The 19,479-nt window shown below is 39.7% G+C and overlaps 1 protein-coding gene across 1 annotated transcript; it reads left to right on the top strand.

Annotated features, from left to right (window-relative positions):
* Positions 1 to 11,126: 11,126 nt before the first annotated feature.
* Positions 11,127 to 19,471, top strand: LOC139612710 (protein lifeguard 1). The gene is made up of 11 exons (XM_071468569.1): positions 11,127 to 11,706; positions 12,725 to 12,873; positions 13,195 to 13,360; positions 13,746 to 13,824; positions 14,295 to 14,348; positions 14,605 to 14,695; positions 14,828 to 14,865; positions 15,492 to 15,579; positions 17,369 to 17,458; positions 18,068 to 18,115; positions 18,705 to 19,471. The coding sequence occupies exons 2-11, from the start codon at positions 12,769 to 12,771 to the stop codon at positions 18,855 to 18,857; spliced, it is 912 nt and encodes a 303-aa protein (XP_071324670.1). The 5' UTR covers positions 11,127 to 11,706; positions 12,725 to 12,768; the 3' UTR covers positions 18,858 to 19,471.
* Positions 19,472 to 19,479: the final 8 nt, after the last annotated feature.

Here is a 19,479-nt window from a genome sequence, read left to right as displayed (position 1 = left end):
ATAAAAACCTCCTACGCTCTCCAAAAATTCCCCTCAGGAAAATCTAGAGAAAAGAAAACCCTGAAACACAACAGAGGGGACCGCCTTTGATCACTGCAGCTTGTGAGTGAGTAATTCAGCTTCATCACTGAAACAGCACATTTAATATTTATTCAGCGGGCCAGAACTACTGAACAGCATTTTTGCACACCCATTGTTTTCTTGGACAAACCAAAAACATATCTCAGTGGCTTCATGCAGAACATTAACAAAGTCATTTCACACAGCAAGAAGCATCTGGAAAATACATTTTTTTATTGTGCATGACATGCTACAAGGTTGTGATATTAAGTGGTACATTTGTACAATATGTACAGTTCTACAGTTTAAACCTAGACACATTAAGGCAAATACAATCAATAAACCATTCAGATTCAGTGCTCTGTCCGTCATCGACAGATTGGTGACAGTATGTTCTTTAGATTCCACCTGTGTGAAATACATGACACACATTGAAAAGGATCAGAATATGTATACTGCAACATTTTGAGAGACACATGGAGGAGAAAGAAAGCTGCAGTTATGAGTCATGAATTAATATGTGACATTTCAGCTTGTCAATTAAATGTTTGGGCAATGATATACAACCACTCAGTTAAGGACTATATTATAAATCATAGAATGCTGACAGTTCGGATTTATTATCATGCATGCTCTGCAGGAAGTGGAACTCATTTCAGCATTAAACTAAAAGGGTGGGGAAAGTGTGCCACATATGATGCTATCTAAGCATATGATTGAGCACATTTGTCCTGCGAGGAATAATCACATGGTCTTCTGCTGATGTTAATGTGCCACAGTGTTGCCTGCAGCGCCTTCTCAAAGAAGACGGCTTAAGTTGTCCATTAAACAGCACTCAGAGAAAACTAGTGGCTGTGCATGCCAGGGATTTGTGTCAGCTAAGTGACAGGTCTAAGTACAGGTTTATTTCTGTATGTATTTAGTTATTTTTTCTTTCTGTGGCTCCATTCAGTGTTTTTGTGACTAACTGTGAACTTGACTATGCCTGGAGGAGAGGCACCAGAAGTGGTGTGTGAGTAGCTATTAAGGGGTGACATGCAATTTTGATGTCAAGGATCACTGGATGTGCGTGTTTTTGGACATCCTCCCACCCAGTTCAGGTCAAAAGGGCAAAAACACAGCTGCACAGCTGCATTCTGGGTTTCATGAACACCTCAGCTTACACTCTTTTTGTGGATAATTCATCAGATTTTTAAAGTAATTTACATGTCCAAATCACTAATGCAGTAAAACAGACTTATTCTACCTGTTTACTGTAGATAATAGCTGTGTATTATGGTGCTTGTATGCAACATAATGCATAAAGTGGGGAGTGTGGAGGCAGCTACTTTCTCTTCAGATGTCGGAGTCTATTTGATGAATGACCCCATCTGTCCCTGCATTTTGCAGCCACTTCTGTTTGGCTCTATTCGTTGAACCGCCTCCTTGGACCAGAGCAACATTTTAAGAACATGTGTTATCTCCTCCCAGTCTTATTTAAATGAGGGTGCCATGTATTATGGCAGTCCTTTAAATCATACACAAGGACACAGGATTCCTCTTGGCTCATACTTTGGCCCCAGACCCAGTAACATTCACAGAATTGTAAGAACTCACTGGGTTATACAGGAAAGAAAGATTTGGTTGGGTGTGACTGAAGTTAGTCTTGTTTTTGTCCTTTCCCTGTTCCTAAGCACATGGCATTGGGGTAAAAAATTCCAAGACTGAGTGGTGGTGCTTCTAAATACTTTTAGCTACTGGAAGAAAATATTGTACATATACAGGACCATTTTCGTCTAGTGAAATATTCCCAATTGTATTAAAGTAGCAAGTGAAAAAAAAGCTGAGAAAAATGTTTAAAACTATATGATATACCACAAGACAGAATTATATATACATATGAAATACGGTAAGTAGGTGCAAAAGTAGGCTTGTATCTTCAGCAAGTTACACCTTTTCTGTAAAAACTTCACTTCCTTAACATGTCCTTTACATATCTGGACAGGAATGTGTTGATTTGAATATACATATTTTGTAGCTGTGCTCATGACATGACCAATAAAAGGTGCCATATATGCTACTGGAGAATCAGTGTGTGAACACTGTATCTCTATGTGGCTTATTGTACATACAGGAAAAAACATAATTGTTCCAGGGGCCAAAATTTTAATCCATAATTTTTCACTCAGATGCTGTAGGTGCATTGCTTTTGTTACATCACAATTGGCACATACTGTTGGTACAAATGTATATCAAAAGCTGCACTGGCTTTCATCCTCTGCTATGCTGCAGACCAGCATTGTCCTTGTCATTAGTGCATTTATCCTTCCTTTCTTCCTGGTCCTGATGCTGACCTCCAGTCCAACTAGGGAGAAGCACACAAAAAATGTAGTGTAGTCTGTTGCATACATGTTAAATGTCTAAGGCAGCTTAAAGGAGTTTTGAGGGTGCATTGAAAACATATAATGCTTAGCGTAAAAATTGCTTTTCCTCATGGAGTAATAAATCATTATGCTAAATTCTGAATCAGATGGAGCATTGCAGTGCTTTTGCCCTGTTCATGCAGGTAATTGCTCTGTCAGCCCCTACATCTGTCCACCTCTTTATCAGTCTGTCCAATATTTAGTCCAGTCAAGATATCTCTAAAACATCTAGTCAAGATGCCATGCAGTTAACTGTGGAAATTCATTGTTCCAGTGGGATAATTCCTAATCATTTTGGTGATCACCTGATGTTTTATCTACTGCCATGATCTTCTGGGTCTTTTACACAGTGATTTAGAATAGTTATATCGCAATGAACATTGCTAACAATAATCTAGCTCCTCACTGGATGAGTCATAATGTGTTTTTTTAGCACAACCATCAGGGCGAAATTGTAGTACTGCATGCTAAGATGCCATGTGATTTATTATTATTATTATTAGTAATTTTTACTTTTTACCAAAGAAAAAATAATACTTGTGGTTTTCTTAGAGTGTTATATGCAGTATCTCTGACTAATTCCATGTTTAAGCTTCTCGGTGATCTGTAATGTGGCAGGTTTTGAACAGTCATTGGACATTGGGGGTTAAAGTTAATAACACATTGTGTCAGATCTTTAGTATTATGTAACATTAAATATTCAACAGCCAAAGTTCAGGAAAAAAGACTTTTGTTATTTCCATTTAAAGTTAAATAAGCAAAAACTAGGTAGGTTTGATTACATTTAATTGACCCTGAGAAAACAACACCAGATTCTCTCACATGAAACAAGCAGAACTGATCTACCTCTAACAATAAGGCTCTTTGTTAATGTTTGTCTCCATCGCTCAAAATAAGAGAGACTGAGAAAATAGGTTTTCGGGGCCTTTTAATTCAACTGCCACAAGGTTTGGCATCATCACTCTGTGCATGAGAAAACAATAGCACAGACAATTCACTGGTGATCATGTGGGGAAGTTATAAGTGTTTGAATACAAAGCCGATTGGTCCTGAGATCTTTCCCTACGTCCCTGCATGTATATTATAAGGAAAAATACAATACATAATTTACATAACCATAATACAATTTGTTTATGTATATTTTTCATGTACACCATATCCATTATATATTTACATTATACATTATTGTACATACAATTCTTACAGGAGTACCAACGAATTGAGTAAATCAAAAGATAATTTATTTTCCATGCAGCAGTAGCACTGAGCTAATGATGCTCTATGAACTTCCATATTTGAGATTATTAATCAAGAAGGCTGTGTCATGAAGTCGAGAGAGGAACAGGATGACATTTGACCACAGGATGGTGGTAGCAGTGGTTCCTCTTGTTAGAGCCATAACAGCAGTGAAATGCCACTGTCAGTTATTGTTCTGTTATTGTTCTGTTCTGTGTCATGGCTTATGTGAAATCCATTTTTTCTGTTTGAATACATTCTGTCAGGGAAGAAAAGACCCAAACTCAAATCTTCTCTGCCCAGTTTTGACAGGGAGCATCTGACAGCAAATGGCTGCATGGCCTTTTCACAGATGAGACATCCATCTGTCCTTGGACTGCCTGTTGTCTTTCACAATGGCTTCATTTTCTTTACTCTAGTTTACAGTTGCTTCACTCCTATTGCCTTGATCATATTCCACTTTGAAGTGGAGACTGCGACAGTGAGATCTCAGGCATCTATACACTCCATATATAAGAACATTGTTTCCATACTCTATATTACAAATAATTTAACGGTTTATCGTGCAACAATTGCCTGTTTGTTAGTTAGATTTCAGTAGTTCAGTATGTGCCTTGCATGGTGAGAGAGAAATTATGATGGATTTATTTATTTGTACGCAAATGAGGGCATTGCTGCCACTCATACAGTAATAAACCTAACTTGATCCTGATTTGGTGATCCATGTTCCACATGAAATCTCAGTATTATTACGTATTTCTGCAGCAGAACTACATAAGGAGGAAGAGACTTTTCCATGACGACAATTGCTCTCGACCCTCAGGGATTTCATAGAGCTCCAACCTATATTTGACCTGGCAGCATGTACCCAGCCTGTCAGACACTGCCATGGCTTTGAAGAAACTTTCCCTCAGTCCTTTTTGCAGCATCCTGACACTCCACTCCACTCTGAATCAGCCCCAACATACCAAACTCAGCATCCTAACATTGTCAAAAAGTGAGCAGTCAGAATGTGTTCAGACATCTGGGATGGTCAGATCTGAAGTCTATGGACTCTAATTAACTGGCTGAGCTTTTGCAGTCTTTTTTTTTTCATGTATGGAAAGAGAAGCACACGGAAAGGGGTAAAAATATCAGTTAAACTGAGCCAGCACCGTCAAAATCATAACGAAAACAGGATGTCTTATTTAAATTCAGTTAATTAACTCACCCATTTTGAAGTTGTATTCCCTAATTTTAACAAAACTCTTTAATTATTGGAAACAAGATCTCAAAGCATTTACAGATCTATGCAAGTAACACTGAGGTCAAATAATTTGAGCATAATTGCAGACTAGATGTCTGTGATTCCTTAAAAACTTCTGCTCTTTGTCAGCTGTATGCGTTCGCTCTGAATTTACTTGAAACCACTTGTAAATTCAATTTGCTTATTCAGCCGTCTGATTATTGTTGAAACTTGTGAAAACTAGAGGAGTGCTATTTTGTAAGTCTGCAATGCAGATGAGTAATGCAATATCAGCTTTCATTAGTGCTGATATTGTTATAAAGCCCAGCTTTTGTTGGTGAAAGTACCGCAGTGATGTGGGAGCTTTATTTTGAGCAAAAGAAAAAGTTAATTTGGTGGAGTCTTTTAAAAGTAACTAGAATTACCGCCTTGTGGTTGAACGCCTCTGCCGACAGTCTAGTTGCACTTTATGTCCATGTCTGTCAAGACTCATAACATATGTAGTCAAGGCTCTGAAGGAATGTAACAATAGTTGTTGTATTTTTTCATTTGTGATATAGGGTTATATAGATAAAATTGATTTGACTTGACATTGTTAAGCTTGTTGTTCTTGTTCTGCTGTAGGCTATGTGTACTGTTTGAGTATGTACATTCACTGAGACATGTGTTGGCCCCTTGTTTGTGTGCTCTGTCAGTTACTGCATCTACCCATGTTGTCTTTGGCGTGGAGCTAATAGCAGTATTCAGACAGTTCTGGATTACCTGAATCTAGTTCTCAGCTTTATTTATTGGCATTTTGTGTCCTTTCCCATATTTGTCATGGCCTACTGGGCCAGGTAATAACAAAATGGGGTCTTGTCCTTTTTGTTTTCATTTGTGCCACACAATTCAGTTAAAGCATTTGGAGAATTGTTCAGTGTGGTCGAAAGCCCCTTGGCATTAGGCAACTGGCTGTGTGTTTTGCTCTGTTTGATTTTCAATGTAAGATTTGGTTGTTTGTTTGATGCATTATATCTTAAGTAAATGATAAAAATAGACATGTGCATTTATCCTACATTGTGGTAATGCTGGCCTGGCTGTAGGTGCTCTCCTTCAGTTTGGGTTTTGTTTTTTGATGCACAGTGCTGGGTGTTGCCTTTGGTACACCAGGTTCCTTTGTTCTTTTTTTACATTGGCGGTAAACATTTGTTTGCAATTTACAGTGACTTTTGACATATCTGGGCCATGTGGTGGGGTAAGGATGTGTGGCTCCAGTCCAGTCCAGGTCAAGGCTATGGCAGTTGACAGGTATCTGCAGCCTACAACAAAAAAAGGAATTTTTTGGGTTTAGTTGGGTGTTATAGAAGTTTCTGTAAAAACTTTTCTACTGTTTTCTGTAACTGTGTTGCTGAAGGCCAGGGCAAAATCTGTTGGGTCATCTGAATGTCAGCATGCCTTTGATAATGTGAAGTCTGTGTTGTGCGCCTCCCCTGTTTTAGCAGCTTCACGTTTCAACTGAGCATTTATGCTACAGGTAGATGCCAGCCAAGTGGGAGCAGGTGCTGTCTTACTGCAGGGGAATGACCAGGGGTGTGTGAAACCAATCCGTCTAACCACAATCAGCCTAATTACTCGGTAATAGAGAAGGAAGCACTGGGACTCATTTGGGCTTTGCAGCATTTCGAGGTGTATGTATGACTAGGGGAGTGCCTCTTGTGGTTTATATGGATCACAACCCTCTGACCTTTTTACAGTCTCTTAGATGCCCAAATCAGAGGCTAATGAGATGGTCTCTGTTTTTGAGGGCCTATGACCTTGACATTAGACACATTAAAGGAACAGTGGCATAGCAGATGCTCTGTCACATGCCCCCTGTGCTTTGAGCTTTTGCCCTGGTGATCTCTGAGCCTACTGGAATGCCATTTCTTATTGCCTTTTTTTACTTGCGCTTTGTCTGCCTGTTTTCCTAATCTGCTTCTCAGGCACCAGGGTTGCTTGGGATGGGTGGGATTAAATAGTAGGCCAAGGTGAGGAGCAAGGTTATGTGTAGATACTTTTTTCCCTTCATTGTTTTTGAGTAATTTAAGTGATATGTTGTGTTTATGGCTCAGTGATAGAATGCCGGTGATTCCCTTTGGGATAAAGACTTTATGGGGTCAGGGCGGGGGGATGCTCCTTGTGTGTGCATGCTGTGTCAGTTACTACTCTTTGAGGTGGAGCTGATTGCAGCATCCAGTCAGATCCGGTGCACTTAGGCCCAGTGCTCCACAGAATGTAAAAGCTCCAGCTCCCAGAGTGGCTTCCTCTCTCCCTCTTCCCTGCCAGCACCTGCATCTTTTTGCTTTGCTTCAGTTTTACTCCACAACCTTACAGAACACTTTTCGCACACATCTCCATGAACATCTCACTAAACACATCTCATCTTTTGCAGTTAAATTTTCGGTTTCAATAAATAGCTTTAGTTTAGTTTAGTAACCAGCATTTTGAATCCTTTCCCGTTTTTTCATGCCCTACTGGGCTGGGTTATGACAGGGAAACAAAAAAACAAATTCCTTGTATGTGTTCACACGCTTGGCCAAGAAAGCTGATTCTGATAGAACACAGTTGTAGCCGTGACAGTAGACGATGCTTCAAATATGGATGTTGGCAGGAAGAAGCTACAAATAATAAAACATGGATAATTCACGCACATCTTGAACCTGGCAAAGTCCCTTTCTGTTCCTGAGTTTCCCTGAAGTGGATGTTCATGCCAGACGTAATAAAATTTCCCTTTAGGCCTTCCAAATATATCACATTTACAAGAATGGGACGGACATGAGGGCTCACTGACCTTGACCTTTGACAACAAAAATCTAATCACTTCTTGCTGGAGTCCTAGTGGATGTCAAGGAATTTCTGAGATATTGCGCTCCTGAGAATGGGTTAGATGGACAAACGGACAATATATAAACATAATGCCTCTGGGCACAGCTGTCACCAGTGTCTCATATAAATGAGACAGAGATTTTAGACAGACAATATTACTAGAAGCCAAGAGCATTTGGACTCTGTATGACCTATCTTAGCACTGATTTTACAACAACTAGGTAGACATATAATGATTAACCATAAGACCCACCATAAACTACTTTGATTTCTCCTTATCAAGTTGTCTTTCATAGTGCTGGTTTTGAGGTCACACAATCATTATTCAAAATTTACTTATGACAAGTGCACAGGAACTCACCGCACTGAGCAGGAGTGATATCTGTCAGGCTATGTAGTTCTAACAGGGAGTAGAACTGAGGTAATTGCAAAAAGTCACAATACACTCCTTGGAGACAGACAAGAGTGGCACAAAAAACACCTATGCTGAAGGTAGTTGCCCAGCAGCTAGCACCCAGGGACTGAAGTACCCCCAGCAGTCTAACAGTTTAGCTCAGAAGTCTTGAGATACAGTGTATTGTCAAAGTCTGCGTCCCCCATCAGTATGTATTTCCCTTACCTAAACCTGAACCAAACCTTATCCCAAACCCCAACCAGTCATTTTTCATGATGCTTAGTTATCTCTGCTATGTCTAACCATAACCTAAGGTAAAGCCTAACTGCAACCATGGAGGGGAAAATGATTTTAATGGGAGGGAACTAACTTCAACACAACACCAATAAAGATGAGCTTAGTTTCTGACAGCTCGCTCATGCTATTCAGGGAAGCGCTGTTAAAGCAAATAACCTAAAGTTATGTATTGCTAATGTTGCTTTTAAAGGAAATGCACGATAACATTTTCAAATAATTTAAGTCTCAACACTTGTCTGGTGTATTGGGTTTTTTGGGGGGGTTTTTATGCTGTATTATGTGTCCAATTGTAATAGCATTATTTAAAACCGGATCTCTGACTTCATTTATTTCATAGATCTAAAATTATGTCAGAGTAGACCGTCTCAATTTCCCTTTAATACAGTTGTTTTGAAGATAAATTGTGACAAAGCCACAGATGAAAATAACTATATTATCTTGGACCATTTCAGTGACTGTAGTTTAGGTATAACTGAAGCACAGTTAATGATAATCAATCAATTAAGCTCCTGGTTGAATATATTTAGACAGAAGTTTGTTGGAGATTATTTATAATTCAGTAATGGAGTGCTCATTGTGGACACAGCTAATGTAAACTCTGACTCTAATAAGGATAAATCTGCAGTTTTGTGCTTTCTGCTGCAGTGGGGTAATATATTAAATCAACTTTGGATAACAGTCATTTATTCACTTAATTATGTCCATTGAGTTACTTTGCAGCTGTGCCTTTTGTATCACACTCATTTACTAACCAAGATAATGCAACACTGATTTGGTTCTCATAGTAAGTCAAAATGTTGTGTCAGGATTGTTAATTTCCCTGAAATAATTTTCCTTATTTGACACAGCTGGACTAGCTGATATTATTAAATGGAACGCAGTGCAAGCTGTCTCATTATTTACAGTAACACATGCAGTCCCAGAGTGTAGTGCAAGCCACTGTAGAGCTTTCTCATCAGCCATACATCCTGCTGAAATTCTACATTAGCAGCTTCAGGCTAGTGGTAAATTAGAAATGAAGAGGCATCTAGTGACACAGACCTCCAGACCTGCACTGGAGCTCTCTGAGGCCACACAAACCACATTTCAATTCTCAGAAAAATATCCTTCTGTGACCAGAACGGCCGGGAAGCAGTAATTCACAACAGCATGCAGTGGGAAGAGAGACTCGCATGATGACTACATCTCTCCTTCTCCAGTGACACCAGAACACTCCCCTCTGTGATCCTCAGTCCCAGAAGCCCTAAAGAGCATCATAGCAGTCTGACAAAACAGAGCTGTCACAGTCTGTCTGCTTCCAGACAGAGGACACACTCTATCTATCTATCTATCTATCTATCTATCTATCTATCTATCTATCTATCTATCTATCTATCTATTTCATCCATCCATCCATTCTTTTTTCCCTCCATCCCTCCGTCCATCATGTGTCTCATGGTGTGGACACAGCTCTCTGCTCTGCACACACTCTGCTCCATGTGGCTTGAGCCTCATGTGTTGCTCCTGTTTGGACAATGCAGAGGCAATCAGATCTGTGTTAAATGCGGCCTCACACTGGGCTCCACGCTGATTGGTGTGTCAACACAGGCCGGATTTCAACTGCCTGCTCAAATGTGACTTTGTTTGTTGTGCCACCCATTCAAATCCGACTCAGATCTCATGAATAGGTGAGAGCAAGCTCATCAGATTTGAGCAGGCAGTGTAAATCTACCCCGTGTTGACACACCAATCATATGAGAACAGAGTGGGAATCTGGATTTATGACAAAATAGCCGCCTGTGCCTTCAAATATGATGCATATGCCATGATGTTAACAAGTCTGTTAATCTTTATATATTGCTATCTAAACAGGATTTTTTTCTTTTGTTTTAGCAACAAACAAAAACATCACATGTCATTCATTTCCCTGGTAAGTGAAAGAAATGAAATATGATCCAACAGTTACTGTAAAATAAAGAGGTGGCAGGCTCAAGGGAGCTCTCTGGAGGATTTGGTCCTGCTGGTTGGTTGGGGAGGTGGCAGCATGAGAAGGGGGAGAGTCACAACCAAATCACTGCAATTAGTTGAAGAAGCAAAGGAAACTAGTGCCCCCCAGTGTTTGCTTGATATATGAATAGTTTCTGTTAACTCGTGAAATGTTTCGATTACAAACTCTCCCCTAGTATTAGAAATTATCATCATATTGTGATGAGCACTAATCCAGTGAATTTGGATTTTTTTTGGCACCAGTATACCACCAAATCTCATGCAAAATGCTCATACAATAATTTAATTTGTATCTGTCTTCTGTAGATTTACTGTCTCTCAAATCAAAACACAGAGTTGCTGAGTGTTTGTACATGAAGCAGGAGGTCCACCGGACTCTTGATGTTCATGCATAACCTGAGAAGAGGGTGGCATGCCATCTAGAGGTCAAATATCTAATTGTTATCTATCTGAGGCACAGTCACTTTAAATATCAGATTAACCACTTAATGTGTAGTTTAATCAAATTTAATCAATGCCAAGAAGTGGAAATTGCAATTTCCTTGAGCTTCATCCTGGACTGGTTTCTCATTCATGGATGAATGTCTTCACTATATCCCTTTCAGTGGCAATTCTCCATGGAGAAGCACTAAGACTGTATTGACCTACATTAGTTCATGTATTTTCAGCATTCGGTATGCCCTCAACTATTCTTCCTTGATGTGACTCAATATCCATAATCCCCTTGTGTAGGTTGGATTGATCTTGCATTCGTCTCTCTGTCACTAGACGGCCTCCACGGGCAGCTTGCTACCAATGTGTAACCAAGGTAAGCCAGGAAGGTCACATGACTCACAGGATTTCACAGGGTGCCATTGTACTGCATTTCCCTCTTTGTGCTGTGCAGGATGAAATACAGACTTACAGACTCATCACATACAGCAGGGTAATGATGAATCATTATGGGTAATTCAAATTTAAAACATGCCTTTACTGAACTGTGTGAAAGCACCAGTATAACTTATTCTAAAGGCCTGTGTGAATCAGTATCAGTGAAAAAAAAAGGTAAAGGCATGATTTGCTCTGACAAAGTGCCAGGCTGCCATACATTTTAATAACTCTATCTGAATATCCCATTGAGTCTAATGAGTGATACATCCTTCCCCCCGGAGCTAAAGTCCTGTCTCTGTGGGAACCGACTGATAGCAGGTAGACTTTGCCCTGAAGGGGAGCCAGCACTACAGGAAGAGCAGCAGAGCAGATTCCTGGCTGTCGCAGCAGAGGTAAGATACATTATCATGGATTAGAGCTGTAATTAATTGATTTATGTGAACAGACCTAAAGTCAAACAGCAATTTATCACTTTTTGAAGACTTAAAAACACCTGGGATACTTTTGAAAGTGCTTTATTCATCATTTCGAGCAAGTGATGTTCAAGCCTTTTGGTGTAAGTGTGTAAGCGAACAGAAACAAAGTCCACTTCCTGTTATTTAAATATTAGAAAATGTGTTTAGATATATCTTTTACTTTATCCTGTCCAGTCTGAGTTGAGGAAGCTGAAGTAAGAAACAAAAGTTAACGTGAGGAGGAAAACATGTCTGGCCTTAATAATTCCTAGAGCTGGCCTACTGGCCAAACTGAGCAAGAATGCAATGGTCACTGCCTGAGCTCCAGAGATTCTGTATATACATACTATATATATATATATATATATGAAGTGCTGATGTGCTGATGTTTCTCTGATACTGTTATGTGACTTCAGTAACATTTCCTATCTACACTTAGTGTGATCATTGCTTTACTGTAGTTTTATGTTGTACAGAGTTAATCATGTTTTTATCAAATTATAACTTCATTTCTTTCATGATTAAGTTAGGGCCCTTAAACTCTCATGTCTTCAGTATATAGTCAGGTCCAAAAGTCTGAGACCACTCTCCCATTGGGAATGGTGGTTTGTATATACAAAATAAATCCCTGAGTTTACTGTCTGTTTGTCCCTCTTGATGACAACTGAATTTCCTCTGAGATTAATTAACCACAACCTATTTGGCCATTAAATATACATACAGCTCTATTAAATGAAGGCTTAAGGCCATAATTATGGATGTTAGTCATGGACGGCTCTCAGTGTTTGTGTGATGCATCATTTTGTAATTACCCATTTATTTGCTTCACACTGATATTGCCCAATTTGCCAATTTAACGTCCCTGATGAAAGCACTGACACTGTTCAAAAGGAGGCGTTTGTGTCTCAGCCATGACCTTAACTCACCTGTTTGTCTGACATCTCCTCTCTGTCAGTTTGGTGCCTCAGCCAAAGAAAAGATCTTCTACCTTTTGGTAAAATGGACCAAACTAATGGCAGCAGTAATGGTGGATATGGACCTCACGCCCCTCCATACAAACTTCACGACTATGAAGAGAGTTCTTATACAGGGGTGATCTATCAGGTTAGTAGGATTATTAAAACATTTTATTACTAAGAAAGGGAATTTTAAGTTAACTATTAGTACAACATCAGCTAAAACCACATACTACTTTGGCTTTGATCACAGGATCATTATAAAACTTTAATCATGAAAATATCCATAAGCACTGTTTGCGCATTTGATTACACATAGATAGATTTTCTTTCATTAATTCACTTCAAAAGGAAAACTGACACCACTGTTCACATTGTTTTATGTTTTTTTATGATTTTTGTTTATAAGTAGAATTCTCTACAGGTGTAGTTTGAGCTGCCTTTAATGTTATTTGTTTGGATGACCCAGGTGGGGAAAGGGAACGTTGTGGTGGTCTCGCCCCCTAGCACCTATAGTAACATGGTCAATCCTGAGGGTGCAGCAGCTGTAGGCAACCAGCAGTATGGTGAAGCTCCACCTGTCTACTCTCATGGCTTAGAGGATAGTGGCTTCAGTGATGCTTCCATAAGAAGAGGTGAGGGCTAAAAGAAGGGAGGAACGGACAGAGGGAGAAACACAATGTGAGAGAAATGAATGTTTTTGTTTCCATGGTCAGAGCTGAAAAGGGATAAACGATATTTACTCCCTAATTTGCTTTGCCGTGTTTTTTTGAAATTGATTTGGAATTGCAAATTGTTCCCTGATCTGTGGTGTAACCTGCCTCAACTCTCCACCTCCCACACAACACAATCATTTTAAATGAGAGGATGAAACGCCGGTTTGGTGAAAACAACCATTTTGAAATGTGGTGCAGCACCTGCCGGTCTGTTTCGCCCGGGCAGATGTTTTTGTCAATGTTATCTGTCTTTCTCCTGTCTGTTTACCTCTCACTACGTGTCTGCGTCTTTCTCTCTGAAAAGGCTTCATTAGGAAAGTTTACTTGACCTTGATGATTCAGCTGCTGGTGACTGTCGGGATCATCTGTGCTTTTCTTTACTGGTGAGGCAACATCACACGAGAGAATTCCTTCCTAAAAGAGAGGAACCCATGACAGACACCTATCCATCTTTCCACATTTAGTGTAGTCTGTCAATATTTAAGAGCACCCAACATCACAGTAGCACAAGCATCCTACTTGTCCCCACAAAAACTTTGAGCATGCAACACAGCACTGCTCAGATCTTCATGAATATGTGAGTTGAGAGAAGTTGGTTGAGAATAAAAGATCATTTCTACCACATAATATTTTTGCTGGCAGTTGTGTGAAAGCTTTATATGTTTTGTATAATGGATGTGGTAGAATGCAGCTACAGTCATTTCTTTTCAAAAATGTATTCAGCCCTTGTGTGCACAGTGCTCTGTCCTCTCTTAATATTTAATAAAATCATTCTACTGCCTCTATCAAATAAATGGCGCCTCCAATAAACAATCCCCCCTCCCTCTCTTCCTTTTTTCTTATCAAATAACAGGGACACTCTCAGGAAATGGGTATGGCACAACTACTGGTTCTCCTACTCCATGATGTAAGCCTTCCTCTACATTATTACACCGTATTGTTTTAACCAGTTTGACCATCTACAAATCTCCAGTTTGGTGAGCTACCCTGAACGAAAATGTTGCTCACAAACTGTCACTCCTGTCTGAAGCCAGGAACTGCCAGCTACGCAGTGCATAAATAATGCACTGAGTGAATTCTAACATTGAACACAGTGTTTTTTTTTCTGTATGTAACCTGTTTATTTGCTATTTACGATATACTCTATATTCTCTGTGAAATAGGGCAGCGGTGATGGTGCTCATCGTGGCCTTGTCCTGCTGTGACACCCTCCGTCGTCAAGTTCCCCTCAATTTCATTGCCCTGGGCCTGTTTGTGAGTAGAAGCAGTGCCAGCCAGGCATCAAATTAAACCCCTACCTCACCTGCTCTATTTTTTGTCTTGTATTTACTTTCCATTTGTCACCTCCTGCGTCTCTCTCTCTCTCTCTCTCTCTCCTTGTCTCAGACTATCACAGAGGGCCTGATGCTTGGATCTGTGACAGTGTGAGTATTTGATTCCAAGGATGAATCCCCACCTGATGCTGACTCATTTACACAATAACAATCCTGTTTGATCCAGATCTGATAGTGTGTTCGATGCCAGTAATGAAGGCATCAAACCTGATAAGATGTTATCATTGCTGGTTTACCAAATTAAAAACCTCATGGAATTATATTTTTCAAGATAAATCAGAAGCATCACAAACAATTTAAAAACATTTTTTCTGTACCAGTGTCTTTGCAAAGACAAGTTACCTTTTCCATCTGGGAAACAGTTCTTTTTTTAGCACCATGTCACTCTGTCAGAAGAGGCATCAGCTGAGGCCTGGCCATCAATATTACATTCAAATTACCATATTTATAGGATATTGCCATAAATGAAGTGAACATAGGCCATACACTATGCAATGCACATCCAGTGGGGGGCTCTGCCATCACTCTGTCTGAGACGTATAATACAGAAGATTAAATGGAAGAAATGCCACATTTCTTACAAGAAAGATATGTTTCCCTTTTAGGATAAAACAGAACCCCACTGTTCATGGATCCACTCTGCCTGCCGACTAGTTAGACATGATACTATGGGGTGCCTTTCCCACCCCATATCTGTTTGATATTTCTGTCTGCAGGTACTTTGATGCCGAAGCAGTTCTGTGGGCTGTGGGGGCAACAGCGCTGGTGTCCTTTGCCTTGAGTCTGTTTGCTATGCAGTCAAAGGTAAGATCTGTCACACACTCTGAGCTCAATTTGCAGTGTAGTCGAAAGTGAAATTTCATAAACTGCGGTGACTTTGCTATGCAGTCAGTGGTAAATTTCCATATACTGAGCTGGAAAAAAGTGTTAAGATGAGCGTTTGGCAATATTTTCTACATGCAGTCACAGGCAAAGGCTAAGACTCTGATGGCTTTGCTGTCCAGGCAAAATTGTGATTGCTGCTGAGATCAGTGTATTTGCCAATCAAGTTAATTCCTTGTGTCCAGTGCTGGGACAGAGTTAAACCTCTGCCTGAGCTGTCCTCACATTGGCTTAGCCCTCTACCATAAATCTTGAGTTCAGAAATGGCCTGGAGCCTTTTGTTATTTGCTAAATCCACCCTCCTTCTTTTTTGTCTTTCTCCTTTCACCATGAACCGTCTAATAAAGCAAACACACTCTGAAATGAATCTTTAAAAAGGCCCTTTCAGCGACACACTGGGAGACATGATGCTCCTCCAGCAAGATATATTTTAATATTGAAAAGGTCATTTCTGGTGTGTTTTGTGCACTGGCATGCACTTTAGGATAAGAAAATACAAATGACTTGCATTCCTGATCTCTCAAGTGTCTTATCTAAAACTTAAAATGATACATTAGTTGAATGTGAAGAACTCTGATATATTTTTTTCTTAGAAATATTGTATATGTGTGTACTTTAAGTAATTTAAGTACTTTTAACTGTATTAATCTTACACAAAGATGTAGCTGGTTTTATATAAAATAGCCTGTGTAAGAAACATGTAAAAGTTTAATTTCAAATTAGAATGTTTTATCAGTAAGAATGAATGTGCACATATGAGGAGACCCTTTGAGAATCACCATGCTGACAGCTTGGCACGCTGCTTCAATAAATGGCTCATAGTCAGAACAAAAGTTATTTTACAACCAGTGGGATGAAAAATTAGATGTGGCCAAATTCTAATTGTTCAAAAATCCCTCTTAATTGTTTTTTCAAATGCATTTTGGCATCTGTAGACATTTTTTCTGTCTGATTAGATTTGATAAAACAAGCAAGCAGAAGACTAATGATTATACAGAGAATATATCCGGTTTTAAATGCTCTATGCTCATTATTAATAATGTAGCTTGAAGGCAAATGCATCAAATGGTTTAAATATCCTGCACATAGAAGGTAATGCCGTTATATAAATACACCCTCACTCCATAGAAGACATACTGTAGTTTTGCTGGAGTGAGCTGAAGCCACCACAAACACTTTTAGTTAATTTTTTTCTTCACGTTCACGTTTATCTCGCAGTTTCCAGCACCTCTTGCCCTGGAGTTCAAGCTGTGCACAGAGCTTTTCTTGTTTGTTGTTGTTTCTGTCACTGTCATATAAATGTCATGCAGACTGCCTTGCATATTTAGCCACAGCTCCTCAGGTTATCAGTGTACGTGGTTCTCCTGTAGTGACTGCCATCTTTTTGCTGTCAAGCTGAGAGGGACACAGGCCAACAGGTCACCTCGACTGCCACCCCTTTATACCTGCATTGCATCTTGTTGATTAATTATCCAGGATCATTGTATCCAGAATCGTTTTCTTGTGTGTTGAACTGCAATATGTCTTCATCATTGAGTAATCTGCAGTCCCTCGCAACACAGCTGCAATGCAGACAACCTTGAGCGGCCTGGCTCTTATGGCAATGATGAGTTCAAACGAGATATGTTGCGTCTACAGTTTTCTGTTTGAGAGGCTTGTCACATCCCCCCCTCCCCCTTCTCTCACTCCCCTTCTCTCTTTCTGGCACCAGTGGGACTTCACTGCAGCAAATGGGAGCCTGTGGGTGTTTGCCTGGACCCTCTTTTCATTTGCATTGCTCTGTGCAATCCTTCGATCTCAGGTAAATCAAGGAGTCATTGTGTTTACACCTGTGTTTGCAGTTAGAACAGGTTTGAAATGCAGCAGCATGCAGTTACGAGGAAGACACAGGCTCATAGCTTTTATTCGCAGGATGTACTGGCACTGACCTGTGTGCTGAGCAGACTATAAAGGAGAGAGAGTGTGCACTCTCAAATCTCTCAGGAGTTACACTGATCTCAGACTGATGCATTTAAATGTACACTGCTGTTTACTGTGACAGCTGTTAGTGTTTAAGCCTGAAGCAGGGAATTTACAGAAGTAGGCATTTCATTGATTTTAAACTAATTTAAATTGCAACAAATGAACTGGAGCAGAAAATAAACACTGCTGTCTTAAAGGATATTCTGTCCACCCTCTATCAGCCTTTACCATCATATTTACCGTACAAAACTATTGGAATGAAAAAAGGGATAAAAGCTTGACGAGACTTACTGTATCTGCAGCAAGCACAGTTTAATTTTAAATGGTAAAAAAAATAGTATTTTAACTGCATATTACTCTCATTTGTGGCAGAATAACCACAAAGCAGTAGAAAGTCCTTTGTGTTGCTGAATGCCTCTGATGATTTTGTGTCTGATTCTGTCAACAGTATCTTTACATTATGTACGCATGCCTGGGAACCTTGCTGTTTTCCTTAGTAAGTACAAACTTTCATGATAAAATGTGGTCTTATTCAACACTGGCTGAAATGAAAAACAGTCTGAAAGTGACCAAAGAAGGCTTAATGTGAAGTGAGTGTAGGTGATGTAAGATTTCATCCCAGGGCCAAGCAACCTGTGTTTGTCACAGTAGTTAGTATAAAAAGAGAGACTCTGATTTCCTTGTGCCCTTTAATTTCAATTATGCACCACATAACAGCAGTGGGCTTCATTTTCACAGCTACCTCTCTGTTTGCCTTTGGCATTAACAGCAAATGTTGTGACCCATCCCGTCAGCTGGTGGAACAAACTGCGACTGCACACAGAGCTGAACAGGCTGTCAGCAGCAAGTCACAACTTATTTTCAGTTGCACGACTCTGACTACGTGATTATTTATATGGCCTGTTTATCAGCACAGTCCGCTCTCTCAAAGATAAGAAATACTGCCCAGGTTTTTTTTTCAGACAGATTCCTAAAACCAGTGCTCCATTTTTTGTTTTGTTGTTTTTTTGTGACACAAACACGCTGCCTTCAAATGTCATAGTTGGTCATGTTGAAGTGCCTCATCTCTGTGTGTCTCTCCGCAGTACTTGGTGTTTGATACCCAGCTTATTTTGGGTGGGAAACACAGGAAGTATGAGATGTCTCCTGAGGAGTATGTGTTTGCTGCTCTGAACCTCTATTTGGACATTGTCCTCCTGTTCCTGCTCCTGCTAAAGCTCATCGGCCTCTGCCGCTGACACTGCACCTCTATGACAGACATCACAAAAGCAGCACTGAAACACGAAACTCCAATGACCATTTAAATATCAAACTGTACAACATGTATGAAGGCTCATACTGAATTATGAAAACTATGAAATTATGAATATACTGAAAATTAGACAACCCACTTGAAGCTCACAACACTTGCTCTCATACTTAAGTATGAAAGGAGGTCTATGATGTATCCAAGAAAAAGTTCTTTCTCTTAATGGTCACACATCAAGGTGAGAGTTAGTATAGACTACAATGTAATTGATACTTGTTTTTTTTTAAATCAAAAGTGCTCTTGACATTTTTGATCTAGATATCAAAATGTATTGTGCTTAATATTCATTTCTATTCAATTTAACTTAACTGTTGTTTTCAGGGTTCTGTAACAAGAAAGAGAAATTTTGAAAAAGTAGCCACTCTGTTCGGTGCGATCTGTGCAACATTTAGGATTGCAGAAAGTCTTGCTAAACTAATGAGCACTGTTGAAGCTTTAACACTCCCATAAAATCATCTGGATGCTCTGTTTTTTTTCCTCTCCAAAATATGTTTGTTCAGACTGTAGGCATCTAAATGACCAATAAAATTCAGGAACACCTGTCTCAGCTG

The sequence above is a fragment of the Trachinotus anak genome, unplaced genomic scaffold (assembly GCF_046630095.1).
Source record: "Trachinotus anak isolate AG129_WGS33_773 ecotype Australia unplaced genomic scaffold, CSIRO_AGI_Tana_v1 ptg000032l, whole genome shotgun sequence".
Taxonomy (NCBI): domain Eukaryota; kingdom Metazoa; phylum Chordata; class Actinopteri; order Carangiformes; family Carangidae; genus Trachinotus; species Trachinotus anak.
Note: the sequence above shows the minus strand (reverse complement) of the source record. Positions and strands in the feature narration are given on the sequence as shown.